Source organism: Ciconia boyciana, chromosome 1 (assembly GCF_034638445.1).
Source record: "Ciconia boyciana chromosome 1, ASM3463844v1, whole genome shotgun sequence".
NCBI lineage: Eukaryota > Metazoa > Chordata > Aves > Ciconiiformes > Ciconiidae > Ciconia > Ciconia boyciana.
The window spans coordinates 2,463,849-2,491,558 of NC_132934.1; the positions used below are offsets into that span (position 1 = coordinate 2,463,849).

The window sequence follows — 27,710 nt, forward strand, 5'->3', positions numbered from 1 at the left end:
TCCCTGAAACCACAGTGCTGGCTCCACACCCCCGATCTTCTCCACCACTTGATCTCCAAATCTGCCTATTCTGCAGCGTCAATCAAGTTGCTTGATGTGACAGCATCATGAGTGATGTTTGCCTTTATGTACTGGAAATGGTCAAGATATTGTAACTAAAGAGGTAATTCCAAGATAACGTGCCACAAAAATAGCATCTCACGGTGATTATTGGCAGGGAAAGACAGACAAAGTCCCAACGTTTCTCAGTAATAAGAAGAAAGGACCAATGTATGTTTGCTGGCATGCTGGCTGGTGGGACCTGAGAAGTAGTAAGGTGTCTAACAGCCAATATTGCTCTTTTTCCATCCTCACCTCCCATCAGAGCCCTTAGGAAGAGACAGCCCCCAGCACTAATGTGGAGATGCTCTTGCCCTAACCCAGTGGTTCTGTACTCACAAGTTTTGGCTGTGAGGAGTGTGGGGCTTCCCTCCTGTCCCCTGATCATTGCAGACATGCAGATGGTGTAGGTGGTGCTCTCCTTCAGTTTGGGGATTGTGAAGGAGACTGTCTCTGCTGCAACCACCTGGGAGGTTTCCAAGCCACCTAAGAGGAGCCATTCAAAAAAACCCACTGTTACATAGAAAGGGCAGGGTAATTGCTATTAACAATTATTGTTACAGCAGTTTCTGCCCACATATCTTATGGGATCTCACCAGGGAGGAGTGTTATGTGCTCATTTTGCATATGGGGAAACTGAGGCATAGGCAGGTGAGAGATCTGGTCACAAAGGCATCACATACACTGCTGGAAGGGAACGACTTCTCTGACTTCCCAAATCCCAACTATGCCTATATCTAATGGATATCTTTGTTAGTGACTAAAACCTGGCTCAGTTACAGGGCTTCAACCTGCTCCCGTAGACATTATAGTCCCCATCTACCCCAATCATCTGTGGGAAAAGGAATGAGCTGAGCTAAGCTCCTATTTTCTGGGATTCCTTGTGCTCTGTCCTCATACCACACCTCACTAAGAGAGCAGGATGCTTACCATTGAATGGCATCCAGGATATCTTATAATGAGTTACCCCAGGAAGCCTCCTCCAAGACAGCTTCAAACTATTTACGCCAGTGTCAGTAATCCTCAGATCTTGAACAGTCTGGATGGGGTTGGAGTCTGCAAGAGATGCTGCAAAAATTAACCAGCATGAGATGTCTGAAGTAACAGCCCAAGTTACACAGAGGTCATGGCTCTAAGCTATGGCACTGAAGAAAGATTTGGGTATTTATGCAGTATCTACTTTCCAGATATTATCCAGGGATGCCAGGCTGCATCTCCTAATGAATCCATGGAGAGGAGCACTGTGCAGCTGAGGGATCTCATCCACATCTCTTAGGGCCTGCACTAAACTCTGGTGACATGACAGAGGGACATGAGGAGGGGGCCAAGAGAGATCATCTAGATGCACCTTCAAACACCGTGGGGAGCTGTGGTTCAGATGAACTCATGTGAAAAAGACACTGAAAGGACCCAGGATCCCAAGTTTGAAGAGGCAGAGCCACAAAACAAGGAATGGCAAACCTCAAGAGTGCATGCTGGTGAGTTGACCCTGAGCAGTGCCTGCAGAGAGGCTCCTACCTTCCTGAGATGGCTGTGGATAAATAAGACTGGGGAGCGTGTTGCCTCGTCAAGGGTTGCCTACCTGTGCCAAGCCTGTTTAACATGCCAGAAGGACATGTCCACTTCTACCCATGGGAACAGCCGTGGATTACTGCTACCAGCTACGAGGGCTACTCATGTCACTCCACCATCAACGTGCAATGCACAGAACCATGAATCCAGCCTTTGCTTCCCAACACAGAGTTGTTCCACCAGGACATACCTGTGCGGTGAGTCAGAGTCACCTCTGGCCCCTCGGTCTTGCTGAAGACAGCCCGAACACTGACTTTATACAGGGTGTCAGGCAGCAAGTGGTCAATCCGGTAAGCCAACACTCTACTGCCCAGGTACTGAGTCTTAGCAACTTGTTTTTCTGTAAAAAAAAGGGATTCTTCAGAGCCTGTAGCTCACCAGTGAGTGGTGACATTCCCTCCAAAGGAAATAGCCATTCCTTGCTGTACTACTGTTTCAGAACTTTGAGGGTTATCTTCATAAATAGGAGTGCACGAATACAAACAGGGAAGGAGCCATCACCAACAGACGCAGGCTGAGGACCATGTTTCTCAACAGTGAGAACTCATTCCTACCCCAGGCAGTCGATCAGAAGTTTGGAAAAGTGGCTGCCATGGCATGGGCCTGTGCCAGGAACAAGTATGTGCACCCTTTCTCTCCTCACCTTTTCCTGCTCCCACAGGGCTCCAGGTGACTTTGAATTTGGTGGCAGCTGCGGTGGCACTCCACGCCAGAGACAGGCTTGTGCTGGTGTAGGACATCACCTTGAAATTGGAGACGTAGCCAAGAGGAGCTGCAAGGTGAAGACAGCATTAGACTACTGTCCAACAGGGCTCCTTGTCAGTATAATGAGGCCAAAATTATGTAAAAGAGTTAAAAGTGGTATCTCTGCTTATCCTCAGTGTCTGATCTTCCTCACCTTGTGAGACACGGGTTTGCACTGCTTGAGGTCTGGGCCACATGTGTACATCCTACCTCCCTTAGCACCGAGGAGTGTATTCTGCACTAGATCCAGGCGGGAGCATCTCTGCAAGCCTAAGACAGGCAGTACAGGGATCCAGGGAGTTGTGAAATCCAGATCCCAGTGCTCTCACACTGCCTGCAGGGTGAAACATCCACCCAGAGCTCCCATGGGTGCTGAACACCAGTGTTTGCCTGTGCCCAGTCTTCACGAGGGTCAGCCCGTTATCTCCATGCTGTATTCCAGGGTCACCTTCTGCCACTTTTAAACCTCTTTGAGGATACATCTAGTACTGTACAAATCTCGCCTCTGCTTTCTGATCACCGCGCTCAGCCTTGCTGCCTTCCCCTCCCCAGGATGCAGCAACCTCGAAGTTTGCCATGGGAGGACAAGCTCTGGCTGTCAACTAGACCACCGTATTTCCCCATTTTACATGAAGAATTTGCATCTGCTGCCTCTTGTCCAGGCAGCCTGATCTTCCAGCACAGCCCTTTGGAGTGCCCCCTTCTTTGAGGCAGGGGACAGCCCTTGTCACCAGGCAGAAAGGACCACATGAGGATGTTCCTCTCTCTTTATCTCCCTATGGCTCCCTATGGCACAATTTACCCAGGTCTCATCTCTTTTCCAGCTGGACTCTTTGACAGTGTTGAAGGCTTTGGCCATTGGCCTGAATTTCGGGATGCCTGGACGCTCAGTATGCACAGATTGGGCAGTTCATGTCTGAACCTCTGCCCAAGCCCATGGGACATGAACAGATCTGCTGCAGAGCACATTGGCTCCAGTTTGCATCTGAAGACTCCCAGGCAGAAAACCCAGAGCCTTTGGGATTCATGGTCTCAGCTACCAGGCACATCAGGTCAGCAGGGCAAAGGACCACCACCACGGTGCCCCCGACATGAGGTGATGGGAGTGGGGTGCAGGAAGCACGGCATAAGGACTTTGTAGGGATACACAAGGTTGAACCAGCCACGCAAGGGTTGTGTGCTGTGGTAGCTACTTGAATGTCCTGCCTGTACTCACATGTCCTGGCTGAGGTTGTGATCCCCGGTCCCTCCACCAAGCCAAAGAGCACATAGAGGGAAATCACATACTCGGTGTCATGGGCCAGGTTGCGAAGCTGGTAGGCTGTGACTGACTTGTTGAGGGCCAGCTGGCGAGGACGGTCTTTGCCAAAGAACTCTTTGGGAGAGAGAAAATAAAATAGAAGAGGATAAAGACTGAAAAGTCTGGAGAGCAGCTCTATTGCATACTGGGAAAGACACCATGTTTTCTCCGGCAGTCCATCTCCGACCCAGCTGAACCTCTGTTGTAGGACACCCATATGTGCACTGGGGCAAGAGAGAGTATTCCTATGGTTATTTATTTGGGAATTTGAATCACTAGAGGATCCAAACCAGCTGAGAGGAACCAAAGGAACCAAACCGCCTCTCACATCCAGGGCCCACAGTAACGTGGTACAGTCCGCAGTGGCTCCAACGTGTGCTCTGCCCCTCCCCAGCATCTCCAGGGAGCTGCAAAGCCCCTGTGCTGGATGACCAGGCAAGGTGGTGTAGGACTCTTGCACCCACTGGGATATGAGTTGGGCTGGGGTCAGGCTGAACATAGTTGCTGCAGGGACCCTGCCTGCTGGCATTGCGGGTCAGGTCCAGGAATAAATTCTGGTTTCAGTGCATGCCCTGAAGTTGTGGGAGAGGCTGCTCAGACCAGTTAATGAGCTGGACCTGCCCCTACGCCCACCATGCCTGAGGCTCCCAGTGCCTTATCTCCCATGCTACAGCAGGAGGTGGAGGTGTTGCAGGATGGAGGAGAGTGGGATCTTACCTGGTGTAGGACCCCAAGCCACTCGGTACCCGGTGGCCCCAGCAACCGAGTCCCAGGAGACCAGAGCGCTGTTGATGGATATCTCACTCACTTTCAGCATCTGGACAGTGCTCGATGCCACTGCAAGAGAGCAAAGTTGACCAATTGCATCAAGGTCCCAATAGCTTCTGAGTGGCCCCCGAAAGCTGTGATGAACCAGACTTTCTGCACCAGATGACAGACAGGCGGTGACTACAAACGACACCAGCTCTGTGCTGCCAGCACAGCCTGACCCCCATCTGTGTCTGCTTGGGTTGGCTCCCACCCCTGCTGCAGGGCACTCACCCGTCATTGCTTTTCCTCTCACCACCGGCCCCTCAACATCCCCAAAGATGGGATTGATGGTGATGGTGTACTCTGCGCCAGGCTGCAGCCCCTGGATCATGTAGTAGCTGTAGGTATTGCTGAGGTTCACGTCTTGGATGCTGCCCTCTGCAAAGGGAAATGATGTCTGGGCTCCCTTGGGTCAGAGCAAGGAGGACCACCCTCCTTGGGTCTCCTTGTCTGGGAGGGCGGCGGGCAATCCTGCAACCAACCACTTGAGAACTACACAGTTGCGTGAGATTGAATGGCATTTCATCCTCCTGGCTTGCACATGCACTGCCAAGGTCCTCAAGCCAAAGATAGTAGGGATAGGGCTTAGCGCATCAAGCACAAATCTTGGTTGAGGAGCTAATGTATATGCAGGTAGAAATAACGCACAGCTGCTCGGGCAGACCTCAGCGATCACCAACAGATCAAGGCAGCTCAGGGCTTTGCAGGCCAAAGAAAATAAATCAGGTAGCAACACACAAATGGCCATGTATGGGTCTGCGAGCAGTCCCGTAAGAGGGTCCACACTCTGCCCAGCCCTGGGTGACTTGGTGCTGGAGTCATCTTGCCTTCCCTGCAGGACACTGGAGCCAACTAATGCCACAAAAGACATTTCTCTCATTTCTGTATCCTTGTTGAGGACTAGAAACCACTCAGCTAAACCCCTCGGCATTGCTCTAGAGGGAGGCACGGCAGGAGAAGAGTTAAAACCTAATCCCTGGGGATCGAACCCCGTTTTCAGGGGGGCAGAGAGGTGCAGGCAGCAGCAGGTTGGGGTTTGGAGGGGGGGAGGCTGCCATTTGCAGTTTGGTCACTGGAGGGTGCCATCTCCCCATCTTCTGCTCCACCAGCACCCTGATCCCCATCCCCCTTCTCCCACCCCACGCCATGGACCTTCTCTCCACATCAGCCGCTCGTTTATGTTTATTTATTCGCTGTCTTAGAAGCCAGAGAAGAAAAATCAAACCCCTCCAGTGCCTGGGACAGCTGCACGGGGATGGGCAGAAGATGTCTTGATCCGAGCGCCACTGCACCCATAACGTGTGGCCCTGGCATGGGATGGAGCATGGGAGAAGGACCCCGCAGGGCCCAGAGGTGAGGGTGGGCTGCCCCTTGGGATTTTTGCCACCCTTGGATTTGGGGTGAACCAGTATCAGGTTAAAGAGCTGCTCGGAAAGAGCAAACCTGGAGCAGAGGTGATGTGCCCTTGCCGCTTCATCTGAGGATGTCCCTCACTGTCACGTCAAGAAGGACTGTCCCCACTCCAAAGATATGGCAAGCTGAGGATGTGCATGCTCCCTTTCTAGCTGGGGTATAGAGCAAGGACTGGGTAAACAGCTGAGTTTTGGGGTGTGCCGTGATTTTTTCCAGAGAACCATTCATTACAAAGCAATAAAAACAGTTTTATGTCTTCCCTGTAAAGAATTTTCCCTTCTGATGACCTTCAGAGCTGTTCTCCAACTAACCCCCCTCCCCTGGTGGGAGATGTCTCCTTATTTCATAACAGGGGAACTGAGCCAGAGGAGAGTGCTATTTATTCAAAGCCTGTGATGGAGCCCAGGTGTCCTGACATCCCATCTCGTCTTTGAACCACAGAAACATCCATCTCCCAAGGCCAAAATATGCTTTCAAACCTGAATTTCTAACTTTTGCTCCCCCACACCAGCAATGAAAATATGTTTGGGTTCAGGGCAGGGGAAAGGCTCCAGCTGCAAATGCAGATCTGTCTTCGAACACCAAAGTTTGTCTGAGAATGAGGATGCCTTATGGGATGCTGGGGGACAAAGCCAGGTCTTAGCGCTGCAGAGAGAAAAGCAACAAGCACAGGCGCTTCCAGTCTGTAATGGGGTACCTGTCACCCCAAAAAGGGGGAAACCTCAGATGCTCAGGGGCTGGGGGACGTACAGCTCTGCATTCAGTACTTTACCAGCTTCTCTCCAGCTATTAATCCTTTCCAGAGCTACTCAGGTCCAGTAAATCGGGCACCAATGCCATGTTAACAACGCTGGATGCCTGTTAGCCTGCTTTATGCAGAGCCAGAGCAGGTGTTTTTGCATCCATGGCAGAGTTTACCATCAACACCCACAGTGTGGCTCTCTGTTGCAAGCTGCTGATTTATCCCCATGTGCAGAAAACTCCACTCCACAGACCCAAAAAACCTGTTTTCCTCCAGCTTCCTCGATAAGGAATTGATTCCTGCAATACTTCCTCGCAGTATTGCACCTTGAATACTGCGTTCAGTTTTGGGCCCCTCACTCCCAGAAAGACATTGAGGGGCTGGACCGTGTCCAGAGAAGGGCAACGAAGCTGGGGAAGGGTCTGGAGCACAAGGCTGATGGGGAGCGGCTGAGGGACCTGGGGTTGTTCAGCCTGGAGAAAAGGAGGCTGAGGGGAGACCTCATCGCTCTCTACAGCTGCCTGAAAGGAGGGTGTAGAGAGGTGGGGGTTGGTCTCTTCTCCCAGGTAACAAGCCATAGGACGAGAGGAAATGGCCTCAGGTTGCGCCAGGGGAGGTTTAAACTGGATATTAGGAAATTTTACTTCACTGAAAGGGTTGTCAAGCACTGGAACAGGCTGCCCAGGGAAGGGGTTGAGTCACCATCCCTGGAAGCATTTAAAAGCCGTTTGGATGAGGTGCGTAGGGACATGGTGTAGTGGTGGTCTTGGTAGTGTTATGTTTACGGTTGGACTTGGTGATCTTAAAGGTCTTTTCCAACCTATACAATTCTGTGATTTTGTGATTCCTGTTGCATGTCTGGACACAGAAGGTGTCAGTGCACCCAATACCTTGGTGACCTCACAGCTCCTGTCTCTCCATGTCCCTGCTCACTGATGCATGCACCCCATTCCTGAGTCTCTACCTGCTGATGTCCAGGTGAGTCTGTACCCTGTTGCTCCCCGGACGGGGCTCCACCTTGCCTGGAGTGTGTTGGTGGTCTCATTCTGCAGCAAGATGCTTTTCACAGGCAGGAGCTTCACTGGAAGGAGGACAGGGAACAAACCTTTCAGAGCACCTACTTGCCAGTGGAGGACTTTGCTGGCTGCCCTCCCTGCATTGCTGTTCCTCCAGCCTGCCTGCCAGCAGGAGAGGGTTTTACAAGGGCTCCTGCCCTCCCTGACAGGCTGAAGACACCTCATAAAAGCAATGGTGAAAACAACCATATTTTGACCATTACTTTCCAGGACCAATGCCTCTAATGCACTACCTCACTTGCTTTATGCAGTGTGGGTGCAAAACAGGAGGGCAAACGAGGCTCTGGCAGGTTTCCCACCCTTCCTCCCAAGCAGCGTGATGGGGTTCAAGGGTGTCCATGTCCATGCATGTGATGGGGGAAGAGCACGGCTCAAGGCTGGACCTAGGAAGGACCTGTTGAACGCTGCTCCTTTGATGCACGTGTAGCTGCAGCACCCACCAGCTGTGAGGTGCTTAACAGCAAATGGTGTGAACACAGCGCTCAGGGCAAGAAGGGACCAGGCACAGAGTCAAACCTCTTACATGTTCTCCCCACAGCAGCCACAGGCTGGCTTGGCCCCTGGGGGTACACTGCATAGATGCTGATGCTGTATTCTCTATCCTCCTGCAAGTTATCCAGCACGTGGGAAGAGACGTCGCCCCGCAGAACCTGCTCGTACATCATTCCTGGTCTATTGGCTGCAAAATCAAGAAGAGTGATGGTGAAGCCTTCCCACTGCCTGAGGTCTACATTCCATGGTGAAGTCTTCACAACACAGTGAAGAGCATGCACAGGAGCTGGTTCAAGTGCATGGTTGAAGTCTCCCAACCCATGTGATGTTGCTGAGGGTTACATCTGTAGCTAAGGCTTGACATATCCATGCTGTCCCCAGCCCTCCAGATCACACAGAGTGTGAGTCATACTTAAGGCTTGAACTCACCCCACATCCACACCAAAGCAGGCACTTGAGTATGAAAAACATCCAGGGCGCGTCTGGATGTGACAGGGCAAATGGGTACAAGGCATCCACAGCATCATCCCCATCTTGTCCTTCAAAAGCAAATCCTTCACACGAATCTCCTCCTCCATCCTGGAGGAACCACACTGTCTGGAAGAGGCTAACCTGGCCTCCTTCCAGAGTAATGCCAGGAGCTCTGTGGTTCGTTGTTCCCTGGACAAAATGGCACCTTTCTTGTCCTTGGGTCACTGCTACTTTTAAAGCAAACTCCAAGAAAAATTAATAAAATCTGAACTCACCTCTGGGGATGTAGATCTTGTAGCCTTCCAGCTTGCCCAGTGGAGGTGTCCAAGCCACCTTCAAGCTAAAAAGTCCTTCTTCTATCACACGGAAATTAGTGACTGGAGGCACAGGTGCTTTGGGGTACAAAAATATTGCAGAAATTGATGTGACAGTGCTGTAATAAAGTGCCATGGCAGAGACCCTTGGAAAATCTTTTGCTTTCAAGGACAAAGAGACACAAAGGTGAGCAGCATCAATTCTCCCTATTCTCTCAGCTGAATACTCAAAAGCAACCATCCCCCCTCTACCAAACCCCTGTCTGCTTGAAAAGTGAGCAGAAAACCCTCAAGGCAGAGTACTTGCGGGCTTCCTCTTTGAATGGTGTGGGGAACTGTGAAATATCTACCCACAAGGCATTTCCTCCTGAACCGAGAAAACTCTGCAGTGGTTTCATGCAGACTGAGCAAGGACAGATGAATCAAACGCTACTTGCGCGTATGGATGCAACTCTTACAAAGAGGAGCCCATTTTGATCCAGCCAGCCATGGCAGACTGATTTATACCTTCTGCCTCTGGCTTCATGTTTGGGGATAATAAGAAAAGAGATCAAATGACTTTATTTCCACCCATAAAGACATTCCATCTTATTCCTGGCAAGTACATATGAGTCAACCTCATTGAGGCGCTTTATTTATTCATCCTGTCGGAGATCTTCCCTCAAGAAGACAAACAATTTAAGACATTGTGAGAGGTGGGGAAAGAAGCAAAAGACAAGGAAGAAAGGAATAATTCTTTTCAAAACCTCTCAGGCAAAGCAGACTTGGCACTTCATCCAAAACAGGGAGGGAAGTGGAATTAGTGCACCCCTTAAACTCTTAAAACCCCTTAAAGTAGTGCAGAGACTTCTGGGACAAAACGTGCTCCATCCATCACATCTCACCCAGTATCTTGCACTTCACGGTTTGGCCAAGAGTGAATTTGCTCCTTTGTTTCCAAGATCCTTGTCATTACAGCCAGCCATATGACAGCAAAGGAATTTGGCATGGCAGATTGCAATCCAGAGGAAGCCTAGATCATTTCATGGGACCAGAGATCACTACTTGGGGCATTTCCTAAAGGCCATGATCATACCACCTTGGTGTTCACCTTGAGTGAAACGAAGCCCTAAGCAAATGCATAATGCCAATCCAAACCTTTTGGACCATCCACTTCTGAAACAAGGTGTTTAGAATACACTTCTCTCCATAAAACTCATGTCTGTGTTTCTCAACCCGTGGTCTCCAAAAGCTTTCTCATCCCCGGTACATGGGTGTTACATTAACTGAATCCCAGCCTGGATTAGTTAAATCCTGCCGGTTGCTAAATGAGATGGCGTGAGCTATCCAGCAGGCTGTACCCTCTGCTTTGAAGCGGGTTAACCACATGGGTTAACCACATCTGCACCCACTCACAACCCTGCACCCCACACCATGGACATTCGCACAGATGTTCCTCCTACCCATTCCTACCCATCCATCACTCACTCCTCGCACGTATGGTTTTGGGGTGCATTTTTTCCTGTGCCCACACAGGCAAGGAACACACAGGGATGACTGCAGAAGAGACACTCACTTGTTTTCCCCTTGACAGCTGCTGGCTCCCCAAGGGCATCTGCATAGATGGCCCTCACTGTGAAGACATACTTGGTGTTGGGTTTCAGATCAGTCACCAGCAAAGTACTTTTGTCACCATCCACCACAATCTGTCACACAGGGGGACAAAGGATATCATTACACCTCCATGACAGCACAAGACCCCCATGTTTGCAACAGGTTCGGAGCACGAGGCTTCACATCTGATGCAAGGCGACTTCCATGAGCAGAAGCCTCTTCAAATGCACTCAGAACACTGTGATCCTCAAATGACATCTGGGTTCACATTGGTCACAGCACTAACGCAGGACAGTGCCAAGGGTGAGTTTCATGAGTTAGCCCAGAAAAAACTCCATGAAAACAAGAGCGTGCATAAGGGTGGTGAGGGTGGTCCCCAATCCCCTTAAAAAAATGGAGGAAAAGCAACCACCTTTGGGAAAGAAAGTTTCTTTTAAGCCCATAGAGGGAGATTTCAACGCAACCTAAGGGCAAGAGAGGTGGAGACAACTTCTGTGTTTTCACCATGTTCTTATGAGATTCTGAAGCAGCCAAGGATGATCATTCTTATTAAATAAAATCTTAATAATTAATACAATTAATAATCTTAACCTTAATAATTTATGCTTTCATAGATTTGTTCTATTATTAGAAATCAAAGCTTTTAGGCATACATCTTCTACCCTTCAATCTTGCTCTCAAACTTTGTGCAGTGACCAAGCTGAACCTTAGCAAGCTGGCACACGTGGCAGCATCCCTCACACAAGGACACAGCCAATCCAAAACCTAAATACGCGGACATCTTACCAAGATGAACAATCTTGGCAGCAAGAGGAACAAGGGATGCTGCTAGGGAAGCTGGATGGCCTTATTTCAGAGGTGGTATCACAGAGGTAAGGAGAGAAAGAGTGCTTCCCATTGACCTGTTCTTATCATCCCAACAGAGTTTGTGCTAGTTCATGTCACATCCTTCTCCCACCCTACCTTCCTGCCCCCATCACCCCCAGAAACTCCATCTCACCCCAACAGCAGTGCCAAAATCAGCACGAGCAACCAAAACACCTGCAAATCTGATGGTCTATCCATAGACCTTCACTTCAAGCTTCAGGAATTTATGTCAATGCGCTGGGCTGTGACTGGGATGGCTGAGGGACATGGTGCCATCTCCTAACCAGGCTGTGCTATTGGCAGCCTCAGCAGAGGACTAACCCCTAACACCGAGACCTGCAACTGGTGCTCTGCAAAATGGGAATGCAACTCTACCTGCCGCTGGTCCTCTGAAACCGGCTGCCCTGAAGGCAGCAAGGGATGCAGATGGACACGGTACCCCGTCACCCTCCCTGTGGCTGGCATCCACGTGAGTCGCAGCGAGCTGTGGCTGTGCTCACTGACATACAGATCCCGGGGGCCGATGATCTTCTCAGCTGCAAAAAGAGAAAGGAAAGGCCTTTGGTTTGGATTGTGATGGCACCAGTGCTGGACATGTGCAGGCTGTTCATTGATGGAGTCAACATATTAAATGCAGAGAGAGCCTTGGGTATAGATAGCACTGACTTAGACTGAGAGTGCAGGAGCAGCTGGGATCTGTTTCCAGGCCAGAGCCAGACAAGCAGGTTTTCTTTTGGCAAATTGCTTGACAGCACAAGAAAGGAAAACAAAACTGGTTCTGGCTACATTTTCCCTGTGAACACCTGCTTAATGCATAGGGCATCAGCTCCCTCCTGCCCTTCTGCTTACTACCACCAGAGAATATTCAGCCAAAAAGCTTGAACTCTCCATGAAACATCACGGGAAGCCCTGAAGTGCTACAGAACCACAGAGAAAGCAAAAAAACCCCCCCTCTAATGACTTGGACGAAGTTCCCCCAAGCTCTGCCCCAAGCTTTTAACTCATCTTTTCATGAGTTTGTGTGCCAAGAGGGGGGCAGGAATTCATTGCCAACACCTCTGGATTTGCTGCAACATCAGTATCTGTTTGGGGAGAGATCTAGATATCTTTGGAAATCTCTTTGGCTGCTCTTAGCATCTTCTGCAAGGAATGAAGTTCTTCCAGAGACCCTGAGCTGTGCTGCCAGAGTTCACCATGAGAGGGTCTATCATGAAAACCCTCAAGGGACAGCAATGCTGCCACAGCCCATTGCTGCTCCTTTTGTTTGAACTGGCAGCAAGACTTTCAGGATCTGGTATCACCAGACAAACCATGGAGATGCAGACACAAGCAAAATACACAGGACCACTGCCCCCAAGCAACAGATGCTCTATGAGCTGGCTGCTCCTCTAGGGTCATCCAACCCCTAAAGCTCCCTTGTGATGAACAGAGGGGATGCGGGAGGTCCATCTCTGTGGTGTGGCTGGCGCATCCAGGGACTGGGAAGGGGCTGGTTTGAGCAGTTGAAAAGCAGGATAAAGCCCTGACGCACCTTGCACAGTCTGTTTTACGGGTCGTGGCGGCTCTGAGGCAGTGAAACAGAGCCTTCGAGAGAGTTTGGGGGCCACATTGTGGAGCAGGTGGAAATCTTCAATGTAAAGCACATGCTCTGCAGTGGGCTCAGAAGCGATTTTGTTCAGTTCATTCTTGTCAGCATCCTTAATTCCTAGAAGAAGAAAAGAAGAGGAAAGGAGGAAAACAAACACCATCCCTGGGGGCACGCCAGGCATTGGCAAGGGCTGTCAAGAGTAAGCGTGAGCAATGTGCTGGCCTTTGAGTTTTACACCAACTTTGCAATCATGCTGCCCATGGTGAAGGATGAAACAAGGAATGGAGGCTCAAGCTGGATGGGCAGTGGTGAAGCAGATGAAGCCATCAAAGAAAAGAGGTCAAGGTTTTCTCCAGAGGCATGTTAGAGATTGACTCAGGGGATTCAACTGCTAATGGGTCGAGAGGTAGAAAGCTCTCTTGGGGTGGAGAGTGAAAAGGAGCAGGGCAGGATCTGGCCTCATCCTTCCCATTGGATACAGAGACATTTCTGCCCTTCTGGTGGATGAGCAGACAATGGGACTTTGGGAGGCTGTGTGAAAATTGCAGGGTTTTCCTGTGGTTGAATTAAAAAAAGGGGGGGAAAAACCCCCAACAAACCAACCCTCCCCTAATTTTCACTTCACATTGGTCCAAATCAACCTGGTTGCTCTCTATAATGAAACACCACCACCATCCCCTTCTCCCCTGAAATGTTTGGTGAAGGGAAGGATTTAACTTGCAATAAACAGCTGTATTTAGCTCTTGGGGGTGGGGTGGGGCTGAAACTTTTCCTTGCCCATGGAATTATTCTGATGGACATTTTTAACATAGCTGAAGTCAGTCTCTGAACCCCATTAAGAGAAAGCTTCAAAAGTAAAAACATTTCATTTCTGAAAATGTCACATCAAAACATTTTGACTTTTATGGAACTATTTATTGAACTGCTCCTGAATTCACAAGTAGTTTTGACAGATGCAAAACTGCAGATTTCCACTGACTAAATCAGCTATTGACAACAACAAAAAATACCCAAGCACAGCACAGATGTGATTTTCCTCTACTTGCGGTAGTTGCTAGTGGCTGAGCCTGGGGATGGGTGCGGTTTTTAGAGGAGGGGGGTGTCGTGCAACAGGAATCTTCCCCAGTGCGCAGACTACATGTTGGTGCACACACAGTATTTGGTGGCAACGCTCCATGTAACTTAGCATGTCCGTACGTACCTACAGCAAACACCGTCACCCCCCCGTCCTGCAGGACTCGGGCTTCATCTTCAACTGAGTCGCTGGATTTCCCATCTGTGATCAAAACTACTACCTACAAGAATTGGCATAAGAGCCAGAGAATGGAAGAGCACAGCATGAGGAGGTCACAGAGACAGTTGCAGGATTTTCACACTGACAAGCCAGATCTTGGATGAAGTCCCTCTCTCTAAAGGGATGGACACTTGAAAATAAATCCTTTGATAACCCACACCTCTGGGCTAACTCGCATGAAATCAGCTTTCATGAGCATGAGCTGGGAAGGAGCAAATGCTGCTGCCCATGACAGCATCTTCTCTGCATGTCTCCTCCTGCTCGGTTGTGTCTCGCCTCTGCTTGGGGCAGTAACTCTGGCTCCAGAAGGAGATTAGTGCCAGCACAGAGAGAGGATTCACCTCTACAAGTCTGGAAGACCAGCTCTTAAAGGAGGACTCAGCTGCACCCTGGACAACACACTTGGCCAATGGCACCTGGATGGTGCTATCAGGTGGTAAGAAACTCTCTCAACCACAGCCTAGGTTTAAACTACAACTGACTCAGCAACCCCAGACCTTTCAAGCTTTTTGGGCAGTCCCGTGTCAGATCACGTAGCAGGAGATATGGCTGGCGCATGGGATGCTGTAATGAAGACACATCCTGCTGCAACACCTTTAAGCAGGTGGTTGAGGTGGGTAACATCCCACCTGTAGCATCATGTTCTCCCTCCTGCTCTGCGACTCAAAATAAGCCTCATTGACCACACTGATCGCATGGATCACACAGACCACATTTGGCATGCAGGATCTCAGAGCAAAGGAGAAGGTGCAGCACCAAGCTAGAAATGTGGGAGGCCCATGGGAGGCAAAAGCTGGCTGTGACAGTTTCAGACTCAATTCATGGGGTGTATCCACTCCCCATGTGGCTGTCCCCTTCTTGATTTCAAGACTGTCTACCATTGGAGCAGAGCAGAGAGAACTGTTTCATGCAGCCTGCACAGCAAACCAGAATGCAGCACCTTCTCTTTAGCATCCTCAGCATCCTCAGAGCCCCTTAGTAATTATGAACAAAATAATTTTTTAAAAAATGATCTGAAGAAACCAATGACCCAGAACTGATGTCTGAAAGCTAAAGACACTGCAACGTGTCTGCTTTTCGAGTAAGATGCTAACTGTACTGCCGCTCTCTGTAACCGGAGTGGATGTGTGCAGACTATTAGCAACAGCTACCTGCACCAACACCACAACTTGTCTCCTTGTCTTAATCCTGTCTTGAGCCTGCTCAGTTAGCTTATGCAGTAAGTGCCCCAAATTTGGGTACTCATCTGGAGGCATTTAAGACTAGAACACCGGGTCCCTCTGCAATCCCTAGGGAAATATGAACATTTTTAAAAAGTGAGTCAGTCCTTTGAAAATCTGGAGGTGCCTGTCTCCTTCTATCACCAATAAAGTGACCTGAAGCTGAATAAGCTCCTAAATGAGGCACCTTAATTGCAAGCCAAAAATAAGATGGGATGAATAAAAACTAACCGGCTCATTCATGTCTTCAGGTAAACAAGTTAGAGGTCTGATCCCTACCAAGTATGACACCAGGGAAGTCATCACAGAAGGTCGTTTACCTTTGCCGCATCCTCTCGCAGCATGTCCACGCGAGACATGGCGTGAGCTGCAAACGCCAGAGCTGACCCTGTTTTTAAGCTGCCACCTTTGAGGGAGAGATCCTGGATTGCCACCAGCATTTCTTTGATGGTCACATAATCCGTGAGCTCAATACTCATCCTGGGAATGAGAAATGGGGGAATACGGGTGAATAAGGAGCAAGAAAATACTGTTTTTACAGCGAGAATGCATTGCTAATAGTAAGGAGTCCTCTTCATAGTCGTGAAGGGAGTCCAGGGTATGAGCCCCAGAACCCCGTTACCATAAAACGCTAGCTAAAATCGGATGGCGGGGAATTTCTTGTGGCTGCATTAAATGCCAGCCTCCCTGCCCTGAAAGAGTTCCCCATGGCTGAGCACCTCTAGACTCTGGTGACACTGCTGGGGGTTGAACTCTTGCTCTGCTCTTGTAATGGTTCAGCAGAGCAGCAAGAGCTCTTTAACCTTGGGGACATGGTTGCCCACCAAGAGCTATAGGGTTATAGAAACCTGGGTGCTGGTGGTAGAGGATGGACTGACCCACCTTGGTTTCTCCCCATAGAGTGCCACTGCCAGCCGGATGCCTCCTTTGCCCATCACCACATTCTCAAAGGAACGCGCCATGCTGCTGATGAAGTTCTTGACCAGCTGGGAGCTCTCCTTCCCTGTGTCCTGTGACTGCCCCACGAGGAACAAAATGTCGGCCACCTCCGCCATCCTGCATGCTGAGGGAGAAGAAGGGCAGGAAGGCTCATCCCACACCATGCAATGAGCCAGCTAGGAGATAAACCCCTCTGAGTCATGTGAACCCCCAAGATATTGCAGCTATGGAAGAGAGGCCATGCTTAGGCCCAATGAAGCGGGTAATCATGGGCTTCCCAGAGCAACAGGCTGCTTTGTTCTCTTTAGTTTCCTCCTAATTCTCCATTTTTCTGTTCTCACCCAGGGAAGTTTCTCATTTGAAGCACAAACACTGAGACCTATATCCATCAAGGCACGCAGGTCTGTAGGACATGCTAGAAGCAAGGGGATGCCTGGGGGTTTCATATGCCCAGAGGCAGACATCAACACCTGAGCCACGCACAACTGAATTTTGGGAATGTGGCAGCTGTAAAACCCCACCAACCATCCTGGGCTTCTTGCATCAGGGTCTCCAGAGCCAATGTGAGACACCATTGCAGACATGAGGCCACCTGGCCATCCATGCTTTGCCAGACCTAAAACAACCAAGTCTTCCAGTCTTGCATGGAGAGAGCTTGGGACGCTCCGTGCATTCAGCTCTGCAATGCTCCCCTCTTGCCAAGCTGCCAGCAGCACTGAGCATGAAAAGTATTTTGTGCAAAGAATGAACAATTTGAGTGTTTTTTCTGTACAAGCCAGAGCTATCTAATGACAGCTGGCAGGGAAAGGACAGGTGTACAGGGAAATTTGTTTAACGAACATCAAGGCATATTTCCCTTTACAGTGTTCAGACTCAATTGAATTTAATTTTCTTTAGGCATCCAATAAATATATTCCATGAACAGAAATCTGATGACTTTTAGGGACACTTAAATTAATGAAGGTTCTACAAGGGAAGTTCAAACTTTATATTTTCTTTGGTGTTTCTCTGCCTTGCAGATAGGTGCTGAGTTATTACTGTAGGTCTGCTAAAAAGCAGACTGCACTGACTGCTGGAGGAGGGCTTTTTGTATTGCAGACTTGCTCACCAGGACTGGGTTCAACCTCTTCGCTTTTTTTTTTTTCATTTTGTGTCACTACTGCTTTGGACATCACCCAGTCACTGCCTTGACTTTCAGCTGCAGGTCTGGAAATCAACTCGCACCCAACCATACTGCAGCAATTGTTCCAGTTTGCTGGGGAGATGTGCTAGGTGGGTTTCTCATGCTTCTGCTGCAATGGAAACCCTGTTTTAGCTTGACCTCTTCAATTTACCTGACTTTTACCCCATTTCTATAAGCAGGCTCCCCAAAGGGCTTGGAAAGATGCAGGTTTTGTGCTCTCCTTCATTGCTGTGTCCCTGATCAATCCCCTTTGGCTGCACAGCAGGACAGAGGATCATTTGCCAGCTGTGGATGGATGGCAGTCCAAGGGTCTTCGTTACCCAAGGCTTTTGGTTTCTTCATCTTTCTTTGTGCCTCCTGACACTGAGCTCTTCATGACTTAACAGTTCTGTTTACTGCAGAAAAGTAATGACTGTCTCTTTTTGGTTTAACTCGTACCCAGCTGGGAATATAAAGCACTTTCCCTTCACAAAAATGGAAGACTATTATTTCAATTTCCTTCCCAGAGCTCTCTGTTGAGATCTCCCTTCCCTTTTCAATCCTCTATAAGTGCTTTTCAGCTGAGATGTCTGGGGCATCTTGGAGGCAGCTCAGCTGCTAACAGCAGATCACCATAAGCTCTTTTCCCAGCTGCCGCTTCTATTTTGGATCTACCCCTTTTCCCTAGCTTTGACCTTGATGCCCCTGTTCCCCCAGAAGGACTTGGAGGGAAGGCAACGCCAGTCCTTGGCTCCGACTTCAGAATGGGTGGAAATCGTTCAACAGCTTCCCAGAGTAACCACAACCCATATTACCACAAGAAAATCCCAACAAAGGTTCAACAAGATTCACCAGCCCTCCCAAAATCACCCACCTCTTGGAGCTACTCAAGGCAGTGCAGACAGCTTTTCCCAGGAGACCTGCATTTTTGGCCCTGATCTGGAAAACGTGCTCAAAATACCATTGGTATCAGAGGGACCTTTGCTACCTACCTCTCCACATCCCAAATCCCCAGAGAGCCTCCTCCATCCATGCCTGGCCCCTGGGAGTCTTGCTCCCCCTGCACAATACTCCTGCCCTCATTTGCATCCAGGGATAATGAGGAGAAAGGCAACAAGCAAGAGCTCCATGGGATTAAAAAGGGAAGGATGGTGCCCCTTTCTCTATAAAGGGGCAACCAGAGCCCATTCTGTGAGATGCTGAGCCAGGAGCTCAGCACCTTTCCAGAGGGGCCCAGCTTGGCAATGAAACCCAAGAGTGTTTGCTGCTTGGATCAGGTACCTGAAGCTGTCATTGGAAACATGTGATGTTAAGCATATTTGGATTGGTACCTTCTGGAGAAAATACCAACATAGACAGCTATATTAATCACAGGAGGATATGATTTTATTTGAAATTTTCCATGCACCTCCAAAATTACCACGTTTCATCAATCACAGGTTTGCCAGAGACATCTGTAAATGTTGATTTATTGCACTGTTCCCAGCTTTGAATTAAATAGCATTATAGTCAAGTATATTGGCTTAATTGACGGACAGGAACTTAATCAAGTTAATTTTGTAGCTGATGCCAAAGCTTCCATTAACTCCTTGTTGAATTTACTGAATTCAGTCCAGGTGGATTTATACCTTCAAAGCCTGGGGACTTGCTGCTGCAGAACAATTTGAAGAGGGACGACCCACTGGCTCCCACCCAGCCCCATGACAGTCCGGGGAGCTCTGGATTAGCTCTATAGGATGCTCACAAGGAGGCTCCCCCTCCTGTAGGACCCTGAGGCTAGAGACATGCTGTGGATCATGCTGTAGCTGCATGACACTTTTCTCTGGGGTCCTTTTGTCTCCTGACTTTTGGCTCCCGCCCCTCCTCCCCAAAAGCTCTTTGTGGGCTTTCACAGGCAACAGGGAGCCAGGGAGGAGGTGAGCCCTTGTGCCATCTCGATTCTCTAAATAGTAGCAGGAGGCTTCAAGGCTTCCTTGAGGTCTCTTCTCTCATATCCTCTGTGTGGTGGCTTGTACCAGGTCTTGGAGATCAGAAGAGGAATCAGGAGGGAACATGTTTTCCCTTTCTCCCCGCCTGCCTCTGGAGAAGCTGAGGTGGAATAGTATTAGAGGCAAGACACTGAGCAAAGCCCTGATTTCCCCATAAACCCTAGCGCAGCAAGTCAGGTCCTGCCTGCCTCTTGGGGCCAGCTGAGATGCCCTGTTAGCCAGATGGTCCCAGCCTAAAAGGACCCTCTGCAGAAGTTAAAGGCATCAGCATTACAGCTCCACCATGACAGCATCTGTGTGTGTATCCATAACATTAGCAGAAACAACTGCTTGGAAAAGGTCTTTTTCTCCCTGATGTGTCTCAGCATCACCCCCAGCTGCTGCATTCATGGTAGCCCACTTGTCACATACCTTCATGAACGGCCACGGCTCTGTACTGCACCACAGCCACTGCCAGGGCAAGGATCTGGGCATACAACATTTTCCTTTTCCTTGGGAAGAAGCTCCTTCTTGGTTCCTGGAGTCAGCACACAGCCTGGAGAGTCATTCATCTGCAGGAGAAAAGAGGCTTTAACACATGCCATCTGAGTATGATGCTCCCACCTGCCTGCAGTGGCAAGGGAAGCTTTTCTCCAGCTACAAAAGCTCATCTTGGCTTAGGAAATTGGCATTAAAGTCCATAAATGCACTAATTCCTTCATCTCTTTGCTGATGCTGGCTACAGGGAAGAGCTCAGCTTTGCTCCCCCAGCACCTTTCCCTAACAGCACCCTTCTTCAGACAACAACAACCTTAGGCAATTAAGCCTAAATGTGAATATTAGTGGTGTGATGAAAGAGGGAAGCATCTGCTGCATCAATTATGCAGGGAGGAAAGATCACCAGAAGATCACTGCAGACAGCAATCACCTGCACTCCAGTCTTTATTAGCCTGTTTTGTGACTAACCTTCAGGTTCCTAAATCCAGGATTAACTGCCTTGCACTTGCTACTCTTGGAGATCCATCTCACCATTGTGGAACAGCCAAAGGGGGCTGAAAGCTCTGGTTACTGCCTACGGACGGTTTAGCAACTCCCCAAAATTGCTACAGAAGTCTCCCTCTGTGAAGCAGGGACTTCTCTCTACGAAGCAACAACTGCAGCAGAAGTGGCATTGTCAGAAGGGTTTTTATTCTTTTGTAATGGGCAATAAAAAGTTCTTCTCCTGTTCTGAGCCTCACCTGCTCATCTTGGGCTGAGCAGATTTCACAGGGAGACATGGACTACTTCCAGGGTGGAAATTACAGACGCGGGGAAAGGACGAGCTCGATGACTTCATCCAGCCTAGCTCTTTGCCAGGGCTCGATGGTTCCTTCCAGTTAACAACGTGCAACCTCAAAATTACATTGCGTTATAGATTAGGTCCCTTTTGGAAAACAAGGCTGAGTTCCTGTGCGCAGTCTGGAATAACCCCACCTAAATGAATTCCCAAACAAGCAAGATGAAGGTCAAGTGCCTGGAGCAGCCTGGTGTGCGTCTAGACTGCAGAGACACCAGGGCTGTGGTCACCTTGCCCACCATGTAGCTACACCCATCTCTGAGACCCTCAGGACTTAAGTCCCCCTAATGTGCTTTTTGCGTCTTACTTTCCCTCTCTCTTCTAATTGCTGGGTTTACCTGGATGTAATCAAGATCTCTGCTGTGCAGCAGTTAACCTGTGCTGCGTCCTTCCTTCGTAACTCCTGTCAAAACCTCTGTGCGGTGCTGCCATTAGTTGCTGTGGAGATGGTTTCAACGGAAAAACACCAAAAAAACCCCCAAACCAAAAAAACCAAACCAAGCAAATGTAGGCTTTTTAACAACAGGAGTAAACAAGCTTCTAGAAAATCAAGTAATGGAGAAATGCAGAGCTCAGACCCAAGAAAACTAGGTTTTACCTCTTTTGCAAGAGTTGCGTTACGAGTTTTGGCAAGATCACCCCATCGCCCCTCAGATTCCAGCACCCTTTTTTGCAATGCCAACCTGGCAGCATCCCCTCTTCCCTTCCTGTTTAATCCTCAGCTCTGTAGAGCAGGGTCTGTCCTGGACTATACCAAACCCTTCATGGAGCAGGAAGGCAGCAAAACCTTTGACTGGGTTTCTGAGCTCTGTGTCAATGTTATTAAAAACATATGTCCCTCCAGAAATGTTCCTGCAGAGACCTTTATTTCAATGTTTTTCAAAAAGTGCCTCCTTCCATTCTTTCTCCTCCTCTTCCTCCCATCATTCACACCTCTACACTTCCTCCTGCCCAAAATACAATCCAAGTTAAGGATAATTTAGCCTGTAAATACAATGCACTGTTCTGAGAATTTCCATATCTAAAATAACACCAGAAATGCAATATAATATGTACTGAGATAGCTAATGTAGATGCTTCGAGAGCACATGTCCATCACAACAGCTGGCACTGAAGCCTGCCCTAATGGTCTTACTGGTCTGTACAGAGAAGGCTCCCCAGTTCCTGCAAATGGCACCGTGACCAGCTCACCCAATCCTGCCCCCAAAATACCAGCTACCACATTGAGACAGAAGAAGATTCTCCAAAATGCTGATTTTCCTAAGTGCCTTGTGGATCCTTGGTGCCGTACCTGGGCCAGAGGAACCTGCATGTGTTAGCATGTCCACTGCCACGTGTCACCCCATGGGGTCCTGCCTGGCATCAAGGTCCTCTAGCACACACATCATCCCTGGAGTCTAACAGTGCTCATGGCCCTCGTTGCCTTTAGCACCGTCACTAATCCATCCCATCTAATTAAGAGAAGATAGGCAGTAAATTAACAACCTTGAAACTCAGTGCCTTCAGAGCAGGTTTTTAAGTACCCTCTACCTTCAGACATGAGGCTTGATGTTGGACTCAAGCTAAATCATACCTCCTGCCTTTCCAAATGTGATATTTTCTCCTCTCCCACCTCATCCTCTCCATTCCCACCTTAAATCAAGGATGACATTTCCATGCTGCTTGAATCTTTGGGATAGACTGAGCCCGAAACGCATGGAAAAAAATCATTCAGAAAAAGCTTAAATGCTAACAGAAATCTCCACTCCTCTTTGTAATTCCAAGGAAATACTGGTTTATTCTAAAAGGAGAATAAGCAAGTCCCTCTATGACAAGGCATGTGCCAATGTCATCCTACAGCAGGTCTACTCCAGAGCATTGGCTTCCTTGCCCCACTGGCCAGAGTGCTGACCCACGGGGCAGGGGTATGTACTGCTGTGGTGATGCCCTGAGAGCGATATGGAGCCAGCAAGGGACAAAGGACAGAAGAAAAAGCACCTCTGAATTTTCAGCATTTGTTGCCCAAGTTCACACATATGCAGGAAATAAAAAAAGGCCTAAGCAACAAAAACTAAGTCACTTCAGGCAGCTAAGCCAAAGCACACTTTTTGCAGATAAATATTTGATATGTGATTCTTTTTTTTTCCAGCTCTGATATTGTTTAATGCTTCAGCATGGAACAAATCCAGTAAAAAATGCACATTAACATAGCAATAGAAAAACAGTCATATAAGGAATAAATCCTAGAAGACTCTGCAGAGGCAAAGAAAAAGCACAGTGAGCCCCAGGCCTCCAGTGAGTAAATGTTAACATCCGCAAATGCAAAGACCCTGCAGGTGTAGAAAGGCTCGAGCTCAGAACAGTCACACCTTGAATTCACATTGTAAAGGTGAGGAAAAGGATGCAAAAGGGTTTCATAATCTGAGTGCCACAAACTAAAGACATTTCCTGGCAGACATTAATTCATATATGCACGTGTGCATACACGTTGAACATTTACACGTTAAATTTTTGAACATGTTGAATATTTCTAATTTTTATGACACGTATTTTTAAAATTTTAGTTAAAGGTATGCTCTGCCTTCTAGCAGTGAGCTGCAGATGCTCACCCGGGGTGAAAACCCACCCAACTCCTACTGCTGCGTTGCCAGCATGGGTCCTTGATGGGTGACTGCAGCACATCCAGATTACAGATGATCCCCAATTCAAGGGTGCTATTCTCTGATTTTGAAAGGAAAATCAGTCGTTTTCTCTCTTGTTGCTCCCCTTCCTGATTCCTTCCAAAATCCCACTGCATTTAAGAGTTCACCTGGGTATGAAATACCAGCCCTAGGTGAGAAAAGGCAGTGTGGGCCATTTATATCAGGGTGAAGAGTTGCTCTGCAGCTTCTAGACACTCACTCAACACCTCCTTCCATCCACAGCCCACCAGTGGGCCAAGATCACACCCGGGTTTGTTCCTTCCATGTGCTCCATCTTTCAGGATATGGTATTTTGGGTAATAAGGCTGATGGAGCACTGCCATCTGCTCTACCATCATCCAGCTCAGGGCAGCTCAGTTCACTCAGAGCCACCAGCTCACGTAGGTGCCACCACAATGCTCATTATATACATTACATATTAGAAAACTTAATCCAGCAAGTCTTAGCTGATCTTTGCAGACACTGGCTGCCATCAGTCCCTGTCAAAGACCTCCTAAACCGCTACAGAGAGCTTTAGAGAAACCTGGTAGAGGCAGGGAAACAAACCCATAAACTTCAGGGTTTTTCAAGGAATCCCAGCAATTTCCTTGATCTTTTACTGCTCCCCGGTAAATAATTTATAGGGGCAACTTCTCCGGGTTTTACAGTTCCTTGAACAAATTGCCTCCAAATCCCATAAAGTTGATGGACCAGGTTCTCCCTTTACCTCACCTGGATCAGATGACAGAGCTGTGGGAAGCCTGTCAAGATGCAAGAGAGTAAGAGAGGAAAAAAAGCAGGTCTCACATACTTGCAGTAGTGCCAGAGGCTGGGCTGTTCCCCTCCATTTATTCTTCTTGTGTATATGTTTGCAATAAACTCTTCTTCCTTTTTTTTCCCCAACAAATTTTGGGATAAATAAATAATCCCTGTGAGCAAGGTCTGTCTAAAAGGGATGAGACCCAGTGGATTTGCAGTCTCATCTGGCTGGTGCCTGCCTCCCATTTGCCTGTGGCTCCAGCTGGAGCTCACACATCTCGTGCCCCAGGATCACCCATGCCAGATGCTGCTACCTCCATCCACCAAATAACTATTCCTGTCGCATACAGACACAAAAACTACATTACAGAGCTGCCTCTGGGCATGCATGGCCTTCCCAGGGGACCTGTGCAGATCCACGTCCCAACACCCACCACTGTACCACAGCACACATCACACAAGCAGACAGACCCTCTGCCTCACGACCTAGCAAAATCTTGAGAATTTCAGCCAAATCTGACCGAGGGAAGCAGGTCTCAAATGTTTTCATACAAGTCTCCTGACAACAGCCATCTGGACAGAGGAAAGATATCCTATTTGCAGCTAATTTTGCACGATATTTGGATGGGGAAAAACAAAGCACAGACTGCACCGACTAAAGCAAAGGACAGATTCAAACCATTGAATTTTGGTGGCAAGATGAAAAATAAAAACAAGGGCTTGAGGCTTAAGACACCAGCAAAGAGGCAAAGGATGGAGTAAATCCTAACAGCTCACAGAGGTGGAGAGGAAAGGTCACAACCACTGTCAGCTCCAAAAAGGTACCGACAGCTCATCCAAAGGCAGCATGTTGTCACCAATGTAAGGAAAACTCAGGATACAGGATACTCAGAAAAACTCAGGATATGAAGATGCAATAGCTGGTGTCAATTAGAGGGTCTGTCCATTTTGCAAGCAAATGTGTTCATAATTTGCTGCCAGGGAAATGCCGGTTCTCTCCTTCGGCTTTGAAATGTTCACATGGAAAAGCCTGGTCGGGGCATTTCTGCAGCTCCACTCCTGTGATTAGGCACCATTTGCTGCAGGGGAGTTAAAGACATGTTCAAACCTCAAGGGAAATGGTAGATTTGGATAGCAGAAAAAATCTGGTTAAACACGGGTTGTTCCTCGCTTGACAGAAGTAAGCCTCAGGGGGTCAAAAGTTTACAGTCTCTTTTTTAATGGAGTTAATAGATTTTTATGGTAATTGATTTCTCTCTAAATCCCTTGAATACAGAATTTAAGCTGTTTTTGTAAAGAAATATAAACGCATTGACTTGTTGGTAGCTGGAGGCACACTCCTGAAACGCGTGCGACTCTCCAGGAGCAGCCAGAGGGGCCGATCCACAGGGAGGAGATGCTCCCTTTGCAAGCAGAGGTGCAAAACGGTACCAAAAACCAGAGTTCCATCAAGTCCAAAGGGGCTGGGATTGTCCCCGGTCTTTTTGAAAGCGCCTTGGACACCTTCTCTCAGGCTAAACTAGGATTATGCTAAAACAGTCCAAACCGTTCAGAATTAATTACATGGATCAGGAGCACTAACTCCAGCTGAACATGCTCAGGTCCTTCAGCTGGTGTGAGCTGGGAATGGCCATGTCCACCCATTTCATGCCATTGCCCTTGTGTGGGTGTTCACACCCCTTTGGGGCCATTTTCATATAGGATTTTCCATTTTCCGGAAGATCCCTTTCACTACAGTGACAGTGAAGTTTTGGTCATGTGACTAGGAAAGGAAAAATGGGATTTCCTAAATTCTTAAAAATACCAATAACTGATATCAAAACAACAAGACAGTACATCCAAACAAGGCTCCAACCAGCAGTCTTCTGGTCAGCAGAGATTTTGGTAGCTCCTAGGTGGTGCATGAATGTGTTTTGTCCTTCCTGCCCACCTGCTGATGCTTTGGGGTCTACATCCCCATCATTGAGTCAGTTGACTCAGCCCAGCACTCATAAGCAACTTTACAACACCATGAAAGCAAGCTAACATCTCCTGCAACTCTTATATGAACAGATAGCTGAAAAATCAGTGGGCCTTTGGTTCATCTGTCTCAGCATGACACTTACCCAGCTAATTCCCATCTCAAGTTTCTCCTCCATACCATGCAACTCTCCTGCTCCAAGATCTTGAGTGCCAGATGCCATGTGTGCCTTGATCCCAGCACTGGGCTGGGGGCACTGGGCTCTCCAGGGAGTCCGGGCAGGGTGCATTGCTGGGTGGCTCTGGTTCCCGAGATCCCTAACATCAGACCGTCTAGTAGAAGGGGCTACCAAGAAGTGATCTGATTTTTGTTTGTCCCCAAAAGCAACCTGCAAGCCCTGCAGCAATAGGTGTTCCCTACCTAAGGCACCTCTGTCCCCCAGGACCATTCGCATCCCTGCCCAGGACATGCCGCATGGACCACTCAGGAGAGGAAAGAGCAGCAGGCTTGGGCTCAGAGCCAGGAGGTCCCTCGCTGGCACATGACGGTGCTAGCACCATGGAGCACACTATTGCAGCTGGACTCTCACTCTGGTTGCTGAGAGCAGGGACCAGGGCAGATGAATCCTCCAGAAACCCCCCTCCAGTCTCAGAGTTGCCATATGGCTTTCCAGACCCTATGTAGATAACACTTTGGATAATTTAAGCTCCATCTCCAGGACATGTTTGTATCTACACCTTCACCAGCTCTCCTGGAACGACACAGTGATGCAGGTTGGATCCAAGAACCTACTTCATTTCAGCTAAGAGAGGGACACAGGGATCCTCAGTGCACTAAGGAGAGCATTTTGCATAGCCCCCATGTTTTCCCTCCCCATGTCCCCTACTGCCGTAACATCTGGGCAACGCACAGCCCAATTCTGCCCGTTACCAGCTTGCCCAGGGCTAATAGGTTGGGCAGAAGAGGGGAAGGAAGCTGAGCTCCCCAAAGAGCCATGCTGGGTCCCTGGCATTCAGCCATTGTGCAGATTTGGTGGAGAAAGTGCGATGGTCCCTGCATGGCAAAGATGACCACAAACCCCCATAGGCTTCTGGCTGCAGTTCTCTCCATGAGGGGCTAATTCTGATTTCGCCCACATGACAACCATCTCTTGATGCCCCAGGTGGCTGCATTTGGCCGCATGTTCTTTTTAGACCAAAGACTGAATTCTGATCCAGCACCATCCTGGGTCAAGGTGTGCCTAAAATGAACATCCCAGAAGGAAGCCAGAAGAGCCAGGAAGAAGCTAGAGGAGCATGGGTTAGGGTATCCCTCATGTGGGCGCCCACACAG

General features: G+C 48.7%; 1 protein-coding gene across 1 annotated transcript in view; it reads right to left on the reverse strand.

The window, feature by feature from the left end:
- LOC140649644 (uncharacterized) overlaps positions 1-27,710 on the reverse strand; it is a 147,318-nt gene that overhangs the window by 84,848 nt on the left and 34,760 nt on the right. The window contains exons 2-18 of the mRNA XM_072857137.1: positions 20,096-20,235; positions 16,478-16,658; positions 15,916-16,075; positions 14,283-14,376; positions 13,025-13,198; positions 11,869-12,029; positions 10,589-10,718; positions 8,995-9,111; positions 8,280-8,435; positions 7,645-7,761; positions 4,757-4,903; positions 4,433-4,552; positions 3,632-3,790; positions 2,315-2,443; positions 1,862-2,011; positions 1,030-1,167; positions 439-585 (exon numbers count right to left, since the gene is read on the reverse strand). Coding sequence (XP_072713238.1) covers positions 439-585; positions 1,030-1,167; positions 1,862-2,011; positions 2,315-2,443; positions 3,632-3,790; positions 4,433-4,552; positions 4,757-4,903; positions 7,645-7,761; positions 8,280-8,435; positions 8,995-9,111; positions 10,589-10,718; positions 11,869-12,029; positions 13,025-13,198; positions 14,283-14,376; positions 15,916-16,075; positions 16,478-16,658; positions 20,096-20,165 — 2,350 coding nt within the window. The 5' untranslated portion in view covers positions 20,166-20,235. The remainder of the gene's footprint in view (positions 1-438; positions 586-1,029; positions 1,168-1,861; positions 2,012-2,314; positions 2,444-3,631; positions 3,791-4,432; positions 4,553-4,756; positions 4,904-7,644; positions 7,762-8,279; positions 8,436-8,994; positions 9,112-10,588; positions 10,719-11,868; positions 12,030-13,024; positions 13,199-14,282; positions 14,377-15,915; positions 16,076-16,477; positions 16,659-20,095; positions 20,236-27,710) is intronic.